We start from the raw sequence: 21,821 nt of genomic DNA, 5'->3' as shown, positions 1-21,821 counted from the left end.
TAAAACTACTTTCTTCATTGAAGTGAACCATTTTGGTTGTCGTAGTGTTTGTAATCTGGTGATCTACCTGTCCCAGCTTTATACATTTAACATGATGCGACTCACTGCTGCAACGATACCGCAAAGCGACCTATTCAATATAAGGCTTTTGTCGGCTAAAAATCATATTTAACCTCCTATTGCCCATCGGTCTATGTAGTCGGTTCTAGTTGGGCTTCTGACAATAAAAGGACAAGAATATTGATGCTATCTCGAAAATAAAAACGGTCCTTAATAGTGTTAAACAAGCGCCATCGTTAAGTAGATCGATATCCGATCGAACGTAGTAGGATCAAAAGACCGCAGCTCAGTAACTTCATTGTGCCAGACTAAGTCGTTTGCTTCTTCACGTCCGTTGTGTTCCTAACTCTAGTCAGGTCTCATTCGCACCACCCAACGCCCTATATAACAGTCTTGTCCGTCGGCCTCTTACGAACACCACAAGTTGACTTATCCGTTCCTCCCCCGAGTCCCACGTGCTCTTCCCAGTCTCAACATTAGTTTGGTTGTTCCAAGCAACCGTCCACCGCTGGCTTTTGCTGTCGCCGGTGGTAGTTATGCCAGTATCGTACTGTACTAGAGCTCTAACATCGAGTGGCTATACCATCGTATAGGCCAAGCTAAGCAAACAGCCCGTTGCAACTAGCACAACGTAACGCTGCTTGATGAGCTGCTAGCTGCTTTCAATTGCGGTGGGGCTGATACCGATGTTGGTCGATCGAGCTTACACCATTACGACCCGTGCTTCTACGCCTCCATGCTGCGGCTGCTTAATCGACAGCGTCGTCGCAAGCAAGGAGATAAGAGAGCACCAGGAGGACAGACAGTTGCTTCTGCTGACGGCGGTGGAGTTTGGCCGCGTGCGTTAGGAAAACTGGCAGGCTGGTAAAAGGCCTTTCGCGTTGTCTGCTGGCTTAATTCCGGAAACGGAAATGTTGTCATTTGGGAGAGGGCTAGCTAGCAAAGTGCATACTGCACTGCACTGCACCGGCTGGGCCAATAGCAGTTGTCGTGGTGGGCTTCGGCTGATGGTTGCCAGCGCGAAAGAAGCGGTAGCAGTCAGAAGAGGAGCCCAAATGCGTGGAGATCCAAAAAGCCAGTTCTAGCAGCCGATGCAGAAAGCTTCGTTGTCGACAACGCCAGAGATAGAAGCTGCTCCCAGTGGCGGCAACTGCTGCTGGGTTTCTCCCAACGACCACAGCAGAGGTTTCCTATTTAGGCAGACATATATGAACACACAGAGAAGGAACGACGCACGGCAGTTCTTCCCTCCGGAAGGGCAAGGGCAAGCCTGCGTACATCAGCTACCACGGACTACCACTTCATCTTCTCCAACCCGTCTCTTGGGGTTTGTTGGCCGCTTCTGCTATTACATCCCGTCGTTGCCGCTGTCGCAGTCGCCCATATCACTGTGAGCGACTGCCACTGGCTAGCATCCTCTCTGCAACGCGTCGCTCGATCGCCTCTCAAGCTCATGCGTATTTGTATGTAGAAGGGATTCGGAAGTATCTGTGGCTGCTTGAGAAGGGGTGGCAAAAGGAGGTTGATGCAAACGGCAGAGGAGAAAGAAGCGTCTGCTTTACTGGCAACCCTTGTCGTCTTCGGTGTGCAAGGTCGGAGAGTAGCCACAGTGGAGAGCGGTGATGGCGGCCGTCACTTGGGCAGAGTCGGAGGCAAGGAACGCAGTCGCAAAGCCAGCGAGAGCTCGAGCAGGAAATAAGGGGGATAAGTTATTCGACACGAAGCCTGTCGAGTCATTGGGGTAGCCGTGCCGCGCTGATGGAATCGCCCGATGGGACGCCTGCCGGGTGTTGGCTATCAACTCGACAGTACGAGTTGCGTCTGCCGCTACTCCACTAACTTAAAGTCCCGGCTGTGGCAGCTTCAGTTCCGTCGATGGCGGTGGAGCTGCTCCTGTGAGTTTTAGTAGAAACGTGGGCCTGTTCTGGCGTCAGCAGACCAACGAAGGAATGCTGTTGGGAGGCTTCCACCTATAATCGGCAGTTGGCCGACCCAGTTAGCAATGCAAGCAAGTAAACGAACGATCGGACGAGCTAGCAAGCTTCCGATGGAGCCGACGGTTTAAATAAACCCTATCTTCACTCCCTTCTGTTTCATGGTACGTTATGTGTTCAACATAAGGTATACAGCGCGATGCCCCTTACTGTTTGCCTGCTAAATGAAACGCCAATTAACATCGATATTTAAAAGGTAATGAGGACAATAACAGAGCATATGTACACATGCAGAGACACACGCACCCGCGAATACGCTGAGGTCACACAGTAACTGGAAACAGCTGTACCAGCAGTAACGGCAACCTGTTTAATGACACAACGTGCCGGCCCGTGCCTACAAGATCCATCACGTTTACCGCAGCTGCTGCAGTTTCCGCTGTGTTCTCCACTTGCCTAACGTTTGTTAAGAATAACACCAGCGGATAGCGATTAATACCAGTGCAGGGCAATACGGGACACGAATGTAGTTAATAGAGAAATGAAAAATTTTCGTTTTCCTCGGTCTAGGATTATCTTTATCCCTATTTCACGAACAATTTCTATTATCGAAAGGATTAGGAGGAAGTTTATACGTGTGACTTGTAATTCCATTACGAAGAATCGACGAGCCACGAAGCTACCATGTATATGCTACTGTGTCATATATATTGATAACGTTAACTTTCGTGCTTTTACATTTTTCATCGTGCAGAAATACTATTACTATTAACTACCCAACACAAATACAGATAAGTACATATATATATGTCATGCATCCTCTATATTACTCATCCACGAACCTGAGACGCTTTGTTTCGGGAAGCAAATGTAATTATATATATATATATATATAACAATTATACCTTTTAATGCCCAGTCTGTGATTCTCCACATGTATGACCATAACGTAATACCCTTCTACAATGAGGAGGTGATATCAGCGGCCGATACATGCATAGTTCCTTTTGTCCTTGATCTTCAGTTTATCTAAAGTACTACTAAATATTGGGTTTATTACTATAATGTAATAATCACGTAATAATATCGCAAGTGATTCCGTAAAAAAAATGACGCGGTTTTTTTATATGAACTTCTCCGATTTATAATTTTTTTTTTTATTTCTTTGCTTTTCTTCTGTCCTCGGAGCTTTCTCTCCCAAAACCCTCCATAGGCCATCACCTTGGCATGCTGTTCCGTTCATGTTTGAGGAACCACGCGAACTCAATTCGTTTATTCTCTACACGCACTCATTGTTCTCTACCGGCCAGCTCTTTCTCTAACGATTACTTTCTAGTCTACATCAGAACAGTCAAGAATTGGCTGAGAGCGTAAAGGAAGACGCTGCACGCCAAACCGTCTCAGCTGCTTTTATCGGCTGCTCGCTGCAATACGAATAGAGTTGCTTTTGTCGACAGATTGGTAGGAGCATGTCAATGGGGGCAGAAGTGGTAGGCATCTTAGTAGTAGTAAAATACAAAAAAAAGCAAATAAGCTGATGTAGGTGGCAGGACCTGACATCATGCTTTGTTCGTTCGCTTCGATTCACTCGCGTTTCGCTTACTGAATTGTCTGGCTGGCTCGCCGTAGAACGACGTCCATCGCCGTTATCATAGTTATCCTAACCAAGATCTTGCTTCCACCAGAGTTGCTCCTAGCTTCTTCATTCCAGTTTCTCATTTCTGGTTCGTCCTGAGCCTGCGCTGTCCCGTACCGTACCTGACTCTGTTCCGTCTTGCACAAAGAACTATACCGCCAATATTGTGCACGTGTCTGATTGGCGCACGCAAAGGATATAGATTCTGCTGGTTGGCTTTTCTGCCACTCGCCTAGTCAGGACACCTACAGAACGGCAACTAGGACATACGAAGAGACTGTGTCTCGGTTGCTCTATCGACAGTCGTGCCGTGCCACCGTTGCTCAGACGTGGTCTAGTCTGGGCCACTGACTGGTTGACTAACATCCACCAATCGAAGTGTAGATTGGGACAGGCGCTCGAAGGAAAACAACGCTGGATGGGCGCATTACGGTCTGCGGAAGAGGGGAGGGGTAGGCTGGTGGGCGAGAGTTCTATTCTAATGCCCAGATCTCCGCGATTTGATGCCCGCTTTTCCCCAAGGCATCGAGGGTGGCTCAAGGCAGGCTACTCGTTGAGTCTTCTACCTAGAAAAAGGTTAAAGGGCTAGTAAGCTAATAAGGCTGATGGTAGGAGTAGTTGCCAGCAAGTTAGTCCACCAGCCATGATTCAGGCAGGGCTGGCGCCTTTGCTTGCTTTTTGCTTTGCTTGTTGGCCTGCGTGACTGGCTTCCCGTCGCCGCCTTTATTCTGCTCGCTGCATTCCTCTGCCATTTTTGGCCTACAGAAAATGACCTGTCGACGCCTCTTAGCATCTTGCCTTTGCGGCAGCACTACCAACGGAGTTGCCTGCTAAGTTAGCACTGCTGAATTGTGTAGCAGCCGCAGCGACGGTAGCAGCGATGCCAATGTCGGCAGGCGTCACAGGCCATGCAGACAAAACACTTGGGAAGTGGTCGATTGAGTAGCCGAAGAGGCGGAAACTTACATAGGTGAGAATGGCTTGCTGAAAAACCGAAATATGTTTTTTTTTCTTTGGCCGCTAACCAACGCCCCATTACAGCGGCTCTATAAGGTTTCCGGTAGGCCTTCCCGACACGTCGAGTGAGCTAACAGGTTAATGCAGAACAAACAGAAGGATGAAAAGATGTCGACGTGGTCAGCACAACAGCGGGGAATGGACAGGATGACGAAAAAGAGGATTTGAGGGAGGCAAAATGAAACGTGGAACGCGTAGCTGGCCTAAACAGCGCTAGGCTTACGCGTCCTAGAAGCTGAGCTGTCCGATCAAACAACTATGGTGCGGTAACTATTATGGGGTGACGGCGATAACAGCAAGGGCGGGCAACTTAAACTGAGCCCGGTCCCACCCTCCTTCGGCTCAGGAAGGCTACACAGGAACAAGAAAAGGCTAAGAAGGAACAATGACCAGGCCGGACGTGTCGGACGACAGAAAAGACAAACGTTTCTTTTTCAAGAAAAACCAGTGGACTAGAAAACGCAGACGGAAACGAAAACACGGAAGGCAGACCAAACGGGAATGTAGAGAACAAAATACAAGAATGTGCGAAATAGAAAGATTAAGTGCGTGACTCACTGAATGACGCTGTGCGCTGAATCGAGGGCGGAGGTATAATGGCGCAGATCTTTTTGAGGTCTTGCATAGATTGTGAAACCGTTGGTGACAAAGGCAAGAACAAATGATTCTTGTGAAGTGAAACAACACGGCTCTTTGCTGTTTCCGCTACTGCTACCTTGAGTCTTCAGTTGCCTTGACTGCTGAAGCAGCTCGTAATAAAAAAAAGATCCTCTATTCTGAGCAGTGGAGTGGCCAGGATCTGAAAGAACGCTTTGCTTTTACCATCAGGTTCGTGTTTCTGGTTCGATCGTTCGCTACCAGCCAACCACCCACCCACCGCTAAGTCTTGTCCTTTCACGTCGTCCAGGTAAAAACAAGGCCTGACGCTCAACGCTGGTGACACTCAGCACCCATATTCGATTTCAAACGGCAGGCCGACTGACTGCTGCGTAGGTCGCTGCTTCAACAGCTAGATAGCTTGCCGTGTGTTAGCATAAATGCACGAGAAGAAGGCTATGAAAATGGAAAGAAGGCAAAAGACAAGCCCGCGGCTAAGAAAATGAACAACAAAAACACGAGAGAAGTACCTAACAAAAAAGGACGGTACCAATCGGAGACGGTTGGTCGCGAAGACGATTGTAGAGAGCCTTGTACGACGAAAGTACGGAAAGTTGCCAATGCCAGGACCAACATCGAGTGCTGGCAGGACTGGTAAATGTGGGTAGTGGAAAAAAAAATGCAGTTGGGCGTTCGGTTGGTTCGCTAAAGCAGGTTAGAAGGTACATGGTACGTTGCCATATGAAGTCTTTGACGCTGACAGTAACGGCAATAATAGCAGAGGAAAAGACGCGGGCGCAGATGGGGCGGCATACAAAGCATCTTCAGTTTTAGAGGCACAAGGCAACACACGATATGGTCAGATCCCTTCTACGGACCTCAGGCCATTCGCTGTTCCTTCGCATATTTCGTCCGCTAAATGCTTAGCGCCACGGCCCGTTATGATTCATCGCAACAGCTAACTGTACCCATTACTATGGAGATGAGAGGTTTTTCGGAAGGAAGTTTGAGAACAACTGGCGCACATCGAGTAGCGATGAGTACAACGATTTGAGGGGCGCGGCACGAGCAAACAAGATGACGATGATGTCTCTGGTGCTCTGGAAGCGGCAGCAACGACAGGGGTGGCAAATACAGCTGTGTGTAAACCTGAGCGTATGTAGAACGAGGCATGCACGGGTGGGTTCTATGCCTCTTAAAAAAATTGGCCCAAATTGGCGTAATACGCGTCCGCGAAAAAAAAAAACTACAATAGCAGGAGTGGTTGCAGCAAAGACAACCGCGCCGGATACTACATTAAAATAGATCACTTAATTTTTCATTGCTTTCAGTTGTATGGTTGTCCGAATTCTCTTGATGCCCCCAAAGGTGTAGCAAAATACCTCGGGTAGATTGCCCATACACAAAAATTAACTGAAAAAGAAAACAGATGTGTGCCCTTCACACAAAATGGTCTCAATCCATTTTACTACATGCTGCTACAACAAAAAAGTAGAACGGTGAAGTTTGCCCAAGTCAGCCTGAAGATGCATATAAGGCCCACTGGTAGGTCCAAAACAAAAAAAAAATTGAAAAACCGACTGACTATATTATTTGTTCATTATGTAACAACTTAACCAAGGAGTACTCGGGCTTTTTTTTGCAGAAACTTCTTTGCAAATAATTTTTTTACACGCTCATTCGCTTGATCGGGCTTTACTAAGTCAGTAGTAAACAACTGCTCCGAACCGCTCTGTCATTTTTATGAAACAAATGTGAATGGGATAAATACTTGCGGTAGAATTTAGAAGATGTCCAAGCGATGGCATCAAAATTAGCCATTGAATAACGCCTATACACAAATGGAGAAATAAGACACGCTAAGTTAAAGTTCTGTATGTATATTTTGGTTACTGACCTTATAATGGACTATTGATGGTCCTTTATTACGGCTTAGCAGTTTGTGGTAGATCACTACGTTGAATGTGATTACCCAGTACTATCTATTATCCAGCTTGCAATAGTAGTAATATGTTCATAAGTCAAACTCAAGCAAGTTTTAAGAAATGAAAGCATTCTTTGATTTTCTTACCGAATACGCCCATCTCTGCTAATAAACGTATATAGTTAACAGAGATATTACGTGGGCAGTTTGTTATAGAGAAGAACACGCTATGCAACACCAATATGGCCAACATATAGTTGTAGTATGTAAATATATATACAAACCGACACGCAGTGTAAAAATGCTAGCGTCTTAACACGACTTATGCGTACCTCACATTTTCTCATTTAGCGCACCTTTACCTAGGAATTTTATGGTGATAAATACTAGCTGGGCGCATCTTTACATTCAACTACGCCGCGTTACTAGAGTGTGCTTGCTAACGCACGGCCGTATATTCTTCATGATTAGCTGCAACACTACTCTGCCGGTAATCGTAAAAAGCGCATAGCAGACGAAATGAGCCCTCTAAAATAGCCGGTGTTGCCCGTTCGACCTTTGTCAGTTTCCTCGCGTCGAGTTCGAATTTCCCGGGGGGCGGATCACCCTGCTTAAAAAAAAAAGCTCCTGCCGCCGATCTATGAGTTGGCGCTGCGCACGCTGGTGCAATTTTGCGGTTCCTTTTTTTCGTACGACCCTAAATTTAGGGATCTTTTAAGCTGTATGGCCGGATAGCCACAAGTCAGCCCAGTTGACGTTCTGCCCAAGCCCTGGTCTATCAATGTGTCAAGTGAAAAGGCCAGTCGAGACAGCGAGTCCTTATAGAGGCTGCAGCTTTCGTCTACCAAAGTGCCTACTTTATGCCGGACCATTTGACCGCACCATTGCATCAGGCGGCCAGGTAGCCGAATGAGTCCGATAAAGTTTCATCTACGATCTCGCGCCATATCTGCGCGTTATCTGTCATCATTGCGCCGAAGACCGATCCCAACAAAGCGGAACTTCTTTGAACCACAGTATCCTTACCTTCCTAACCAGTTCAAGATGAATGAAGCAGGCACAATAATCGACTATTACCAAAGCATAAAAACCTTCCTGGCTGGGATTTTCAATCTGATGATAGTCGTTTCTCGGTAGACAGATCCTACCAACTTGCCACCACTTCCCGAATTAAACATCAAAGCCCACTGTCGATCAAGGAGCACTTCCTTCTTTGGGTTTTCCGGAAGGCGAGATGCCTCCTCAACACCAGAGTGATAGCAAAAAGTTAGGGCTTTCTCCGCGTGGAGCAACGAGACTGTAGCAAAGTTCTTCTTCCGCCGGTCCTTTACGCTGGGCTACCATTAACCATGTGCTTTGGAATTCGAGCTCGACATTTCAAGCTTGAGATCATTGTACGCAGTGGAGGGTCTTTTCTCTGCAAGCCTCTAGATCAATACAGATCCACATCATTCACAGGCAGCCGTCAGGAAGCGTTCCTATAGGCATCGGCAGTACTCGTCCAACGGACTGTCTTAAATTCGTATTCCTAAAGGGTCTAGGCATAACAAGCCAACTCAATACTTTACCGGTACTCCAATGTAACGCAGTTGCCAGGAGTTTCACCTTGAAGGAGTGATATTTACTTCCGGCGTCAGTCAGGTGGTAGGTAGGGTAGGCGAAGATCCGCTTGTTCTCGCCTTCGGTCTTGACCAGCACCGCCGCTATTAACCTTGGCTCCAGCTCATAGAACGCGCTTCTTCGTTGTCCTAGACTTTAGCAGTGGTCAACTTGACATCAGGAAACCGAATTAAGTCCCCAGTTACTTAACTGATCTTATAGCCGTAATATGCGACCTCCTAGAAACCAAAAGCGCATTTCCTGCCTTTAAGCCGTAAGTTGGCCTAGGTAATTGTCCCAGGATCTTCTACAACCGGGATATTAGGGCAGCGAAGTTCATCGAATAGATTCTGATATCGTTAAAACAGGCAAGAATCAACTGGTATTTCATGGACCCAGCGGCCTTTGGAAGGTTGCGGATGCATTTTTGACCAGAATGGCTTTTGCACGAATTAATTAAGGACATCCCTGCAGAAAGTTGTTGCTGAAATGTATACTAATATGCAAACATCCGCTGATCATGTTTAGTGTGTAGAAGCAGCAGGAATACGCGAGAATGCGGAGGGTGTTGTTTATGTCCGGCAGCGGATGCACTTCCCGCTTTGTAACAGCGTTTACTCTGTTAACGTGCAGTCTAACCGTTCCGTCAATTCTTTTCCTCGCAAGTACCAACGGACTGACCGATCATTTGAAGTCTTCGTTGCATCGCATGTCTTAGATCTCTCTATATAGAAGCTATCTTTCAGTTCTTGCAAGATGTGTTGCCTTCACGTAGATTGACGGTGAATCAGCGCCGCCTATGATTCATCGTCGTATCGTGTGTTAGACTCATTACGCTTCTTTTTTCACATTATATTTGTTTCTCACAAATTGTCGTCGGCGAATTTCAATTGAACAGAACGTTGCTTAGTTGAAGGGAAATATCTTTTGAACCATTGTTATTATACGAATTGTTTATTGTTGTTTGAAGTCAGCCAACGACGATGAAATGAACAATACTACGAGGACCGCCACAGACAGAAAGGGTATAAATACCCCGGAAAGTGAGCGACTGAGGTAAATGGAAGCATATACCTAATGTTATATTAGAACTAAACGGTCTCACCTGACAAGTTCGTTACCGAAGTAAGCAGCTGGCTGGCCTCTAAAGCAGCCAGTACTCTACATTGTTCGAGCCGTTATTGTTCCTTTCACGTAACAGGGATTAGGAGTGGCCGACTGCTCCGTCGTAGTGCGTCGACCTCACGGAGGTTTCAGCCTTACGGGATTCAACCCCGGTCCATAGCTCGTCAGAGCGATGGCGGCTGCTACGGAGTCGTTTAGTATCACAGCCAACGGCCACGGTTGAACATCGAAGGATTGAAGGTTACGTTGCCCCGCGTCATCTTTCTGTCTAGTGCGCACGTCAGTGCAGACCATAGCTGCGCGCAATGAATAGCGAAATAGGGCACGTCAAGACACGATGGAGCTAAATGAGCACCTTTAAAGGTCTAGGGTCTGACAAACGTTAAACCCTTGCGTTGATAATGCTTGTTCCCCAGTCCTCCTGAAGCTGTAATTCACTTCGAGGCGCACTTCGTTTCAGCCTAGTTTGAGGTAGTATCAGCTCATAACTATATATAGTGAATTACGTAAGCGCACAGTCATATGATAATCATACGTACACCCACCAATTAACTGCCTTTACACAGCAGGACGTCGAGGAGACACGAATGCGAGGTGGCATAGCGTCGAGCATTTTTCAGCAAAGGTTAGGACAGTACCATGAACACATCGAAACAAGTCCACTTCTCGATGGTTTCGCCTATTTCACTGTATCTTAAGTTTTGCGTCTTTTGTCCATGTCCTTCGTCTTCGTTTTGCTTCCACATAGAAAAATAGTAGCGAGTATCAATGGAGCAATGTTGCTTCTTGCTTAGCTCTGCTCTGCGCACACTCACTGCCACACTGGACATTGCTAACACGCGTCGTGACGGTTGGTCTCGCTCTTCTGCACACACTGATAGCCTCGGTCCCGTCGTTTCATTGTTAGGCCATCGGCTTTCAGGTTAGGCAGCACACGATCTGGGTGGATAGACTGACGTTAGTCTTGACTTCCTTGATGCTTCTTACTCCTCCGAGCGGCGACCTTGCCGACCTCTGAATGCTGCTGTTCCGTTGCTTTGATCTAAAACTTCCTCTCATACACAGAGCGTACAGTCGTTGCGACTGTCCGACAACTGGTGTAACCGTGGTCACCCAACTGGTCTACTGAGTAGGCGGCAGCATCCGAGGGAACACCTTAGATTTTGCCCCGCTATGATCTCTTGGTGAGAACTGCCGTCGGTGGCATTGGATTGGACTGCGTTGACGTCGCCGTTTGTCTGTGTGTCGGAGGCGACACACGGCCAGCCACATTTCAGGCTGAGCAGCAGCAGTTGAGAGGAGAGCAAGCTAAAGACCGGAAAGGACCAGAAAGGCTGCTGTACGAGACAGGCTGCTAGACGCAGTGAGATCTAACGGAGCCCGGAGCGGTCCGGAGGTAGTAGGCTTGGCCGGAGTATTGAAGGAGCCGTCAGCTATATACTCAGCAGAGAGCGCTCGAGGGGCGAGAGTCCGCCCCCTCGCTCACAGACGAGGCCCTGCACGAGGGCGCCACGATCGGCCCGCCGCGACGACGTAACGAGCAGCCGCCGAGCCATCCACCCAGCACCAGCTTTACTACTAATACATTTAATAACAGAGGGAAACAACACATACACAGGCATCTCATGCGGTGCCAGTAACAGCGGCAAGGAATGGAGCAAACGCAGATCAAGACGTTGACTGCTATCTAACGTCCTGGCACGCTACCCAGAAACAAAAACTACGTATGAAGAGGGAGGAGATTGGTTTGCTGGATGGATCAAGAAGAAGGATTTCAGAACCGAAAGAACATGGAGAACACACAAAAAGAGGGGACCATAAACACAGAGTAGCTTAACCTATACCAATATGGGTAGAAGGTGCTTTAAAACTTAAGATCAATTTTTAGGGAGTGATAAAATTTAATTAACCATCCATTTTCTCCAATGGAAGCATCAGGTGCGGACACTCCTTTTCCGCTAAAAATGTGAGCAAAATTCACTCGGCGGCTATTATTCGAAGGAATATGCGATTATGAGAGATGTACTGCCGGCGAAATACCTAGGGTAGAGGAGGATCGACCCCACCCCTTTTACTGAAATAATTCTGAAATAATAAATTACTGAAACAGATCAAATAATAAATAATTTCTATTAATCGCGCTTAAGAATAAAATAGTTTAAGGACGTCCGCTATGGTTGGAAACGTAGGAGCCAAATACTATCCGAACGTTGACACGACTAGCACTATAAAAATGCTGAAATTATCGTTATATTTATATATGATGAAATTTTAAAATAAGCATAGGCTAAGGAACTAATTTATTTCTCGATAGCGCGGATAACCTGGCCGTAGTCTTGATACTTACAAAAATAGTGATTATTTCCGAAGATATCGGGTGTTTTCGAGGCTATTCTAGTTATCCAGTTCGTCAACTGGTACTTAAGCTATAAGGTGGAATAAGTTGTATTTTTTGCTGAAATTATGTAAAACCTCGTCTATAGTGATTACTTTTTGACATGACTTTTTTTTTAATTTCTATTTGTGAGGACCCTTTTCATTGTATTAGTTTTCTCCGGCCGAAAATCCAGTATTTTTGAGACTGTGCGCCCTCTTTGCCCGTAGGTATTGGGCGTTTTTCCACACCATTTAGAACACTTGATATTACCAGATGACACAACCGAAATAATTTAATTATATCGTTAATTAAATGTTATATTATTGCCCTCGATAATAGCAGCCTGCTTCGGTACTTCATTTGAACTTCATTCCATCAGCATCTGGATAGTACCATAGAAGAAGAAGCTAACTTATTAGCCCCCGTAAACACTCCTAGGGCCCAGGGGCGTTTTTAGGTATTTGCATTTCAAAGCAATCAAGTGTTTTTTGTATTTAATTATTAGTTAATAATATTAACTAATAATTAAATACAAAAAACACTTGATTGGTTTCAAAAAAAAAATCAAAATAATAATATTTTGATTTAAAATGGTCTTCAAAGGAACGAACATACTCTCCTCTATGTCGATGTCTTTTCTACAAATTCAGCCAGTATTTCCCACAAAATCATTATGCTATACAATACCATATTTCCGCAATCATACTGTACCCTCTAAAGTAGTTTCTGCAAGTTTTTTTTTTATTTTGTTGGTTTTTTAGCGATGGATTGAGTACTAGCGCCCCATCCATCCGTAAAAAGTGCCTACCTTAATGGGTCCCCCCTGACCCTTTAAAGGGTTGACCTCAAATATCAAACACCGTTTTTAGAGACTAAAACGCCAAGCGAAAAAGAGATAGAACACCGTATGAAGAGAACCAGCGATGGCTATGGAGGCCTTCCGGGGCTTTATCATCATAGAGCCACCGTCGTCGGGCTGATGGGAAAGAACGATGAAAATAAATCTGTTCCCCACGGAGACGCTGACGTTGGCATGGCTAGGACCAAGTTTAATCAGTCCAACTCAGGTGGATACGTTATAATGGATTTGAAACAGTAATCACGCTTCGTATGCACGGCTAGTCTAGTCAAATATGGGTAAACAGTATTTGAATACAAATGATGAGCCTTCTGATTACGAAAGGAGAAAGAATTCACTGTTGAACTAAGGCACGAGTTGTTGATGGCAATCCGTCGACCTATATCCGTTTCGTTAGGGCGTTTCGCATAGGAAACGGGTAGGCAGATGTTCAGGGGAGCTGTGGCGGTCGGACACACAGACCCAACACTCGGGAATATAAGGAAATTTACTAGTTCACAATAGAACCAAAAGGGTTAAAATAGAAACAACATTATAGATTATTGCAAATAAACACGATGTATACTTTAGTCTAATTTTGGTTAAGGTATTAATAACGATATGCTTTTAGACTGGAATTAGTTTCTAGATTCTAGGAGATTATTATACATTTCCCTGTAGCTTTCTTTTAACACGCGGCAAAGGTGACCGCGTCGTATAAACTTATTTTTAAAATAGGACCGAGTCTGCCTGAATCGTTGTCCTATAGCTAAACAATGTAATTCATGTGAAATCAGCGCCAGATCTTCCGCGATCACAGCGATTTTTAGAAAAGGTTTCATCCTTGCAGACAAACCTCGCTCTTTTATCTGGTGGCGACTCAAAGGAGGTAGAGAGACCATCCACATTTTGAATTAACCATACTTGATGGCTTTCTAGTGAATGAATTTCTCAAAAAGTTTCTCAAAAACAAATGGATTGTTCGTGCGTTTGGTACCCGCTGAACGCTAATTAAGCTAGCGGGAAAAAAATTAACATATTATATATATATGTACAGTAACTCACCATCTTGTTCAATGCATTAGAGTTATACGTATACGAAGGTCATTAGCCGATACGTATACCCTGAAATGCCGATACTGTTCACGTCCCTGATATCCGATAATTTTTACTTTCAAAATAAGGCATATATATATATATATATATATGTTATCGGCACCGATTTGTATAAAAGCAAGTATTGTCAAATAGTTTGATAGTGCTCAATGCTTTCCTGTTTGCATCGTGGTCTTGCAATTGTGAGGCCGCTTCTCGTTTTTACTGCCGCCGCGACTGGCGATGGAAAGCCAGAACTGTGCCATCGAATAAGAGTAAAAAAAAACGACCAGAGGGAAGTAGAAACAGCACTTTGATTACACGTCGGAAATCTTTATCATCATCATCATCATCATCATTATCATCAACGTCATTCAACATATAAATTTTACATGCGTTTAAATGCAAAGCTCAGTGCGGCAGATATTGCAAAACATTTTCTACCATGACTAGTGATTGAATATAAAGAAAATTATCGTCTACTTGATGAACAAAAATCTAAGCGCATCCTCCGATGGGGGGGCGTTGAAGCACATTGTTCCACAGGGTACAAGCCGCTGCTGCTATTTCCCTGTAGCTGTTCTAAAGGCCTATAGCTTTAACCTCAAACGCATCCGTCGTACAAAGAAAGGACAACTCGACAGAAGCACGAAGGCACATACATAAACGATTACGAAGTTCACCACAAATTTTCCATCTTTTCATCGAATTGTTGATCGTTGATCAAAGCAAACACAGACGCGCCGCTTAATCGAGAAATCATCGCTACGGAAGTCGATTCTTAGTATCATTATGGCATGAGGAAGCCAGCTACAGAAGCTCTGTTTTTTAAAGCAACGGAATTCAGTTTGGCAAAAGGGTAAATCGTCCTTTGGGGAATATGTCATGTCCGATTAACTTTCCAGCATCCTTCTTCCAACCTTTCATTCATATACTGTGACACTATTGGCACGTTCGTAGAGTGCATATTTGCAACTATAATAGTTCAGCAGAAGAATAGATCACAGAAGATCTTGCGCAAATATCTAAACTCATACGAAATTACCTCCTTAACGTAGCGAGTGATGATGCGACAGTGACGGCTATTTTTTGGTAAGAGCCTTGCCAATAAATCGATCTGAAAGCATCTCGACGTTACAAGTATTACATCTGGCTGTGACAAAAACCTTAAAACGATGCCAGTATATGAAGCCGCCCCCAGACAACGATCCCCTTATAAAGGACGGTAAAAGGTAATCGGGACCCTTACGCATGCGTCCATCATCGTCATAATAGTGCGGTCGATGATCAATTCTGAGATGTCTACACGATACAAAAATACCTAAGTGAATCGCAACTGGAAAGCGGCCATCAAAAATAGAGTAAAAAATTCAGAAAGGTCGTGCAATCAGCAATGGCGTCCTTAAATCCTATTCACTTCGAGATGACGGTCAGTATCGACAGTCCGCTACCTGGTAGTATGGCCTAGTGAGAGAAAAGATTCGAGGCATCGTTGAAATACTTCGTGGAACGCTGTAAAAATATTAAATGTGAGATTAGTTTTTCCCAAGAGGAACGTTAGCAACGGGACACATAGCAATAGCTATTATGGCCGGATTCAAAACACAAGCAAATTGTCCGACGTAAGGAATACATGCTAGATGAAGTCGGCTGAGCTCTTGAGCTCCTCTCACATTCTTTGAGGGACAAAGAGATTGAATCCTTCTTCGCTAACACGGTTTTTAAGCGTCTGACGGCCCGAATAGCCCAGAGACGACTATTCGTTTATAATATGACGCCTTTGTTAGACGACCGAAAAACGCTTATAGCGCAATTTCTATCCAGAGATAAAAAAAAATGTAAAACCGCTACGAAACTTATTGAATCCATTAGGTTAAGTGGTTAGCCCTTGCTGTGTTTCAAGTTCGTCAGGCCGCAACAACTGTGGGTCAATTGTTTCCGCCTAGGGGCCACGATTAAGTCGATTTGTCATATCATTCTGAGGATATTGGGCTCACGGCCAGGAGGGTAACGTCAGTTTCCTTCCCACGTATGAGGAACCGTAAGCATCATAGCTGCTAACTGATAGCTAGGTAAGTCCAAGTCACAAGACAGACTTGTCGTAGTGCGGTTGGGTCTAAATTTACCGCTACAATAGAATCGTTGCATTTCGAAGGCGGCACGACGAATTGCAGGCAGAATATATTCCGCTTGACGTCCTGGGTTGTTGCAATGCCCTAAAATGTAAACTTGTACACACTCCGTATTTTTTTTTTACGAATCACACCAAAAAAGTACCCTGACATTTATGACATGGTCCTAAATGCGAAAGTATTTAGAAAACGCTAATAAGTGTATACGCGCTTTCCAAATCAATGATATCATAGACCGCCATTTTATTTAGTATTTCTTAGAGAACGCGCATCTTGTGTACACTATTTCGGCCGTATAGAGCAGGCGTGATTCTCGTACCATCTCTCAGCCATAGGAAACTGTTCAGCCCCTTTGTGAATTCTGAAGCATGTAAACAGAATGATTATTTTTGCTGGTACAATGAAATATCCTATGCACCGTGTCGCTTAACCCCTCTGTGTCAAAACTAGGATTCAGTGAATAAATCAAAGTTATATACATATACTACTAGTTAAGTCTAGTACCAAGGGCTTCAGTCAGAATTCTTATATCTATCTGCACAAAATTTTTCTTTGGAGCTTTTTCCCTCGTCACAGATCCTGCGTAGAAAGGCTTGCTTTGATTGTTTTTGTATTCAACTCCTAGTGTGTTATTCAACTCCTCAAAAAAAACCCTGACGCTTCAAACTGTTAAGGCAAAATTCTTGTTTCGCCTTTAGTATTAAAGATCTAAAATTTTTCAACTGTTCGCTCTTCAAGCGTCCTGCAGCCTGATACGCTTGTCCTTTCTTTGTCAGCTAGAAGAATAGATTGGATGTCGCTTACTTTACTAGGCTAGCAAGCCAACGTCACATTACGTAAAATATCGTTATTCCCTAAATGAGACGCATGCGCAGGCCGCACTGCGTCCATTATCGGCCAAATACAGCTAATGACTGCCTATACTATATACCGCCGTAATCGGCTGGAGAAATGCGCCATTTGTTAGAGCGCTGGTCAAAAACAATTCCGGCTATCGAATAGAGACTACAATGAACAACTTCAAGTAAAGCAAAAGGTGCTTGGAAAGCGCTAAGGGTCGGTCCTCTTCTCTCCTCTGTTATGCGAAAAAATTAATAATTCTACCCTTCATACATATATAAAATGTGCTACAAGGATTATATCTGTCTAGTAGATGTTTAGTTAATAGTAAATAAATAGAAACACATTTACAAATTTTTGGCCCTCGATTTGTTCGGCTCTGTTTTCGGTACCTTCGTCATTTTTAGCCCTGTTTTGTATGATCGCTCGTCCTGTAATTCCTTCTTTTGGCCAGAAATTCCGCCTCCGCAATTACGCTCCACTGACTGTTCCATATTCCGTCTATTCTGTTCATCGTATTTGCATCTATCGCTGCTATGATATTTGCGTGTGTCACCGCAATTATGCTTTTGTATAATAACGCGTTATCATGACATCACGAACCTTTTATTAAAGTGCTGTGTTTGCAAAAATATCTTATCTCATCTGTAGATATACGCTCAGTGGCTAAATACCTCGTTGGCCTCTTCCACCAGAACCACCAGAATGACCTAGAATGTCTGAGGACAATTTTCCTTGCTTGTATTATATCCCATCTTGTTTTCTGCAGTTCATTAAAAGGTCGGTGTTCAAATTCCGTTTGGAAACACTTCTCTGCCAGAAAATTATTGCACACGTTTCATTTAGCACTATTGATTTCACACAATCCCCTGCCTTTGATGCTACCATGCGTAGTACTCGATTCAGTGTTATCCTGACCGCTAGACGCCACCTTAAAGCCTAAATTTCTTTAATATAACCAGCGAACGGCGGCCCTGTTTTATGCACATAATGAATGGGTGTCCTGAGCAATCTGCAACAAAGGCTTAACGATTCGAGATTGATCTAGAATCGATGAACTTCTACAGCTTACCATGAGCGAAGTCGTTCCTTCTGAGCTATTATTATGCTATAGAGAGTTTTGCTAAGACCCACGCTGATCATTACGTGGCCCAAGATGTAGGTGCAATATAAGAGGCGAACAGCTTTCCCCAATTAGAAAAGTGTCAAACTATTTTTCACAATGATCTAGCACCCTTCCCGTTGTTGGTCGTATTGCTGACAGCTGAATATTACTACAAAGGTGTGTGTGTGTCCAGGCCGGCCAGACCTCCAAATCTAGCAATGTTTTCAAGCTAATAAGCGAACCCAGGTGCTCTTCCATAGCCGGATTTTTCCCAGTTCGCTTGCGTGCGCGCTTTTTTTAAAACAAACAATCTAATATTTAGCAGACGCAAACCTACCTATAAGGGTTAGCCAGTTAGCTAGCCAACGAGCACAGTGATTCGTTGCAATGCAGATTTACTAGTGCTAACCCCTGTCTGGATATTTATTAAAGCTATAATAATCACAGTAACTAAGGCGTCTGAAGCCATTTTGTGCCATCGTTTTGTTCGACCCGATAAAGAACATTTGACGGCATTCTTCTTATCAGCCGGTAGCCCACAATAACGGTATCTAAGTTTCTATCGTACCGTATCCGGCAAAAGAGGATTTTCTTGTTCCGTTTTATCAAATGTTCACTTTCGATAGTGGCAAGTTGTACCAGGTCCCTTCCTCGACATTTTCACCATTGACATGTGACGAGAAAATCGAAGCACCTACAGCCTAAAGGAAACGAATATTTCAGCCTATATACGCACTCTGTTGCTTCCTTCGAGACTTCCGTCTGACCTACCATTCCACGTTACCGAAGTCTGTTAGCGTCACGTTTTAATAAAGTATTCTCTATTTGTTTCGCCAACGTGTGGCCATGAATAAACGTAGCGTATATAAACACGCATTTATTAAGCTGAACTGTAGAGACCCTCGAATCCAATGCTTCGTGGGGCAAACTATATATATTTGCATAGGAAACTCGCGTAACTACACAGGCACTTTCTGTCTGTAAAAAACGATATAAAAGACATTATTTAACGACGACGTTAATAAAATTAGCTGAGATCAAACTGGGTCTGTTTCCTAGCGAACAAAGTATTTACTTTGTCTATCGAACTTCTTACCGGATTTGCAGTATGTTTACTATGAAAAACGTCATTTTGGTTATTGAGTTTCGACGTTCAGGAAAACATCTGCTATTTTCTGGGGCATCCTTATCCTGTTGCAATAGATATTCAAACAACAACAGATGGTATAGAAACGAAACGTTTGTGACGGTGTTGCATCTATACCATCAAGTATTTGTTCGTCACCGACATAGACATCGATGCTACGATTCTTTCGAAATGCTATTTAGAAAGTACTATAGAACATTACGTACGTTACGCGAGTGATAGGGTTGTAACTTATGTGCTAAAACAGTCGGATTTACTTAGTTGTCTGAATTCTCTCTGGTTAATTATCAAATTGTGTGATTCATTTCTAAACTGATCTAAGATTACAGCGCCAGTTGTTTGGCCAGTACTACCAATTAAGTCAAAACACGTAACCTACCACGCGCTACGCGCGTTCCCATGTTCATCGACAAACTCTAACATTCAGAACAGTTCTATAACATATGGGAATTCACTCAGACGGCTCACATATTGCCGGCTTCCCATTTTTTAATAATGTTCCTTATTCATACAAGCGGTGCACAGGGAAACATAACCGGACTACGAGATAACACGCCTGTATTCATATCCATACATTCTATGCGATCGAGGTACTTTATCATTTACCTCCAAAAACAATGGCATAATTTCCAACACACGATTTTCGATACATCGCGTTTATCTGAACTGCGTGCGTATTTATTATCTTCCTTGTCCTGTGTCTAATAAAACAGAACGGGAGCGATAATGGTGATCGCTACAGATCGGTGACACCCACTTTCCCCAGTAACCAGTCGCGTAAGCTACCGTGGTCTGTATGGGGGTCAGTTGCTCCGACTGATGGCGTGAAGGAAATAGAAACTGGAGAATTAAAAAAGACTCGGACTATGCATTGCACAACGTTGCTGGCCATATCTATCCCCCTCGTGGGTAAAATCTCGAGCGCGAAATGAGATTCTACGGGCAGAGAGGATGAATACAGCCAGCCGAAACTATCGCAAGCCGGATCACGATGGCAGTTCCGGTTAAGGGTAAGCGCATATTCCCTGTTCCACCCACATTTGTCAGTGCTGCCATTCTCCTCCGCTTTTTCAATTGGTCCGTTCTGTGCTAGGTCGCTACGAGAAGCGCGTGTGGCCAGGAATCTCCGATATATCGGAGCGTAACCCCCTCGGCCTAGTTGACACCTTCATTTCTCCGTACTCCCGGAAGAACTGTTGTCGGAAAACCTTTCTCTGCGAAGAGTTTCTCAAGATAGGGACAGGGGCAGAATCGGGGACTGCTACGACTGGGGTTGTGCGACAAGACTCTTGCCCGGCGCTTCTCGCGCGATAGCGGAAGAAAACGAGAAGAAGAGTGAGCGTAAGAGGAGGCGGGGGCGGTGGCAGTGTTGCTGTCGTGGTAGTACGACGGTACTGGCAGCACCGGCGACAGTAGCAGCACCAGAGGTCGCATAGGCGGCGACTGCGGGTCATCAGATTCTAATCTTCGTAAAAGTGAATATAGCCAGGGGAAGCGGAAAAAAGTGGAGAACTGCAGAGGACTTTTGGCTCTTTTTTCCTTTAGTTCGTTTTTCCTCGCCTAGTCCCTCTACTGGTTACTTTTTGCCTTTGTCACCGTCGTTCTTTTTCTTGTATCAAAAGGATACTAGCCTTTTTTCTCTATTGCTGTATCCTTCTCTTCTCGCTTGATCTTCAGCTAGCGTCCACTTTGGTCACTAGCCGCCTCTAGCGGAGGAGTCCCTTATTCCCTTACTCTGCTCTTCTTCGTCGTCGTTCTTCTCCTCCACCTTCTTCTCAGGGTCTCGTAGCGGGCTCTCCAGCGAAGACTCGGCGCCAAGAATGCCGAACCCCAGCCCTTTCCGACCTCTGATGTCCCTGTTTTCCAACTCACACAGCCTCTTCACCCCTTTGGGTAAAGAACCCGTTCCGCGGTAGCTGGACGTCGATCGCAGACCGCCATACGTTGGTCGGGCGATGGCTTGGTTGGTTACAGCAAGGAACAGCGTGTTCCTTGTAGTTCGCGTAGCCTCATAGCTGCACAAAGCGAATGAAGGGCAAGGACGTTTGGAACGGTCTGGATGTCACTGACGACTTGATCCCGTTCCGGTCACTGCCAACGACGGCGAGTTTGCTGTACCAGCAAGAAAGAGTCACAGCCACGAAGAAAGCGAAACGTTATTCGAACTACCGCCGTTCATGGCCAAAGCGATAACAAAGACAACGTGTAACGTCACAAAGCCAAGTGTTGCCATTGAAAACAACGACAGCGCAGGCGATATGCGCCGATAACTCTGAAACACCCGTACCTGTTTGGACACTAACCTTTGCTTTACATAACGCTAGAAGTACAATTTTTTTTTCTTTCTTTATTTATGCATTGCAGCTATTGAAGATTCTTTAAGCTTTTATTTACA

General features: G+C 44.8%; 1 protein-coding gene across 2 annotated transcripts in view; it reads right to left on the bottom strand.

The window, feature by feature from the left end:
* Nucleotides 1–21,821, bottom strand: part of LOC111252563 (EH domain-containing protein 2-like) — a 96,443-nt gene that overhangs the window by 33,705 nt on the left and 40,917 nt on the right. Inside the window, exon 1 of one of the 2 annotated variants that reach the window (XM_022810697.2) lies at nucleotides 10,438–11,306. The exons of the other annotated variant lie outside the window; for it this stretch is intronic. Within the exon in view, the coding sequence (XP_022666432.1) occupies nucleotides 10,438–10,505 (68 nt within the window). The 5' untranslated portion in view covers nucleotides 10,506–11,306. Of the gene's footprint in view, nucleotides 1–10,437; nucleotides 11,307–21,821 lie in introns of those variants that run through there. 2 annotated transcript variants of the gene reach the window in all.

The sequence above is a fragment of the Varroa destructor genome, unplaced genomic scaffold (assembly GCF_002443255.2).
Source record: "Varroa destructor unplaced genomic scaffold, Vdes_3.0 BEIS01000006.1, whole genome shotgun sequence".
Classification (NCBI taxonomy): Eukaryota; Metazoa; Arthropoda; class Arachnida; order Mesostigmata; family Varroidae; genus Varroa; species Varroa destructor.
This window is presented reverse-complemented; position numbering and strand designations above follow the sequence as displayed.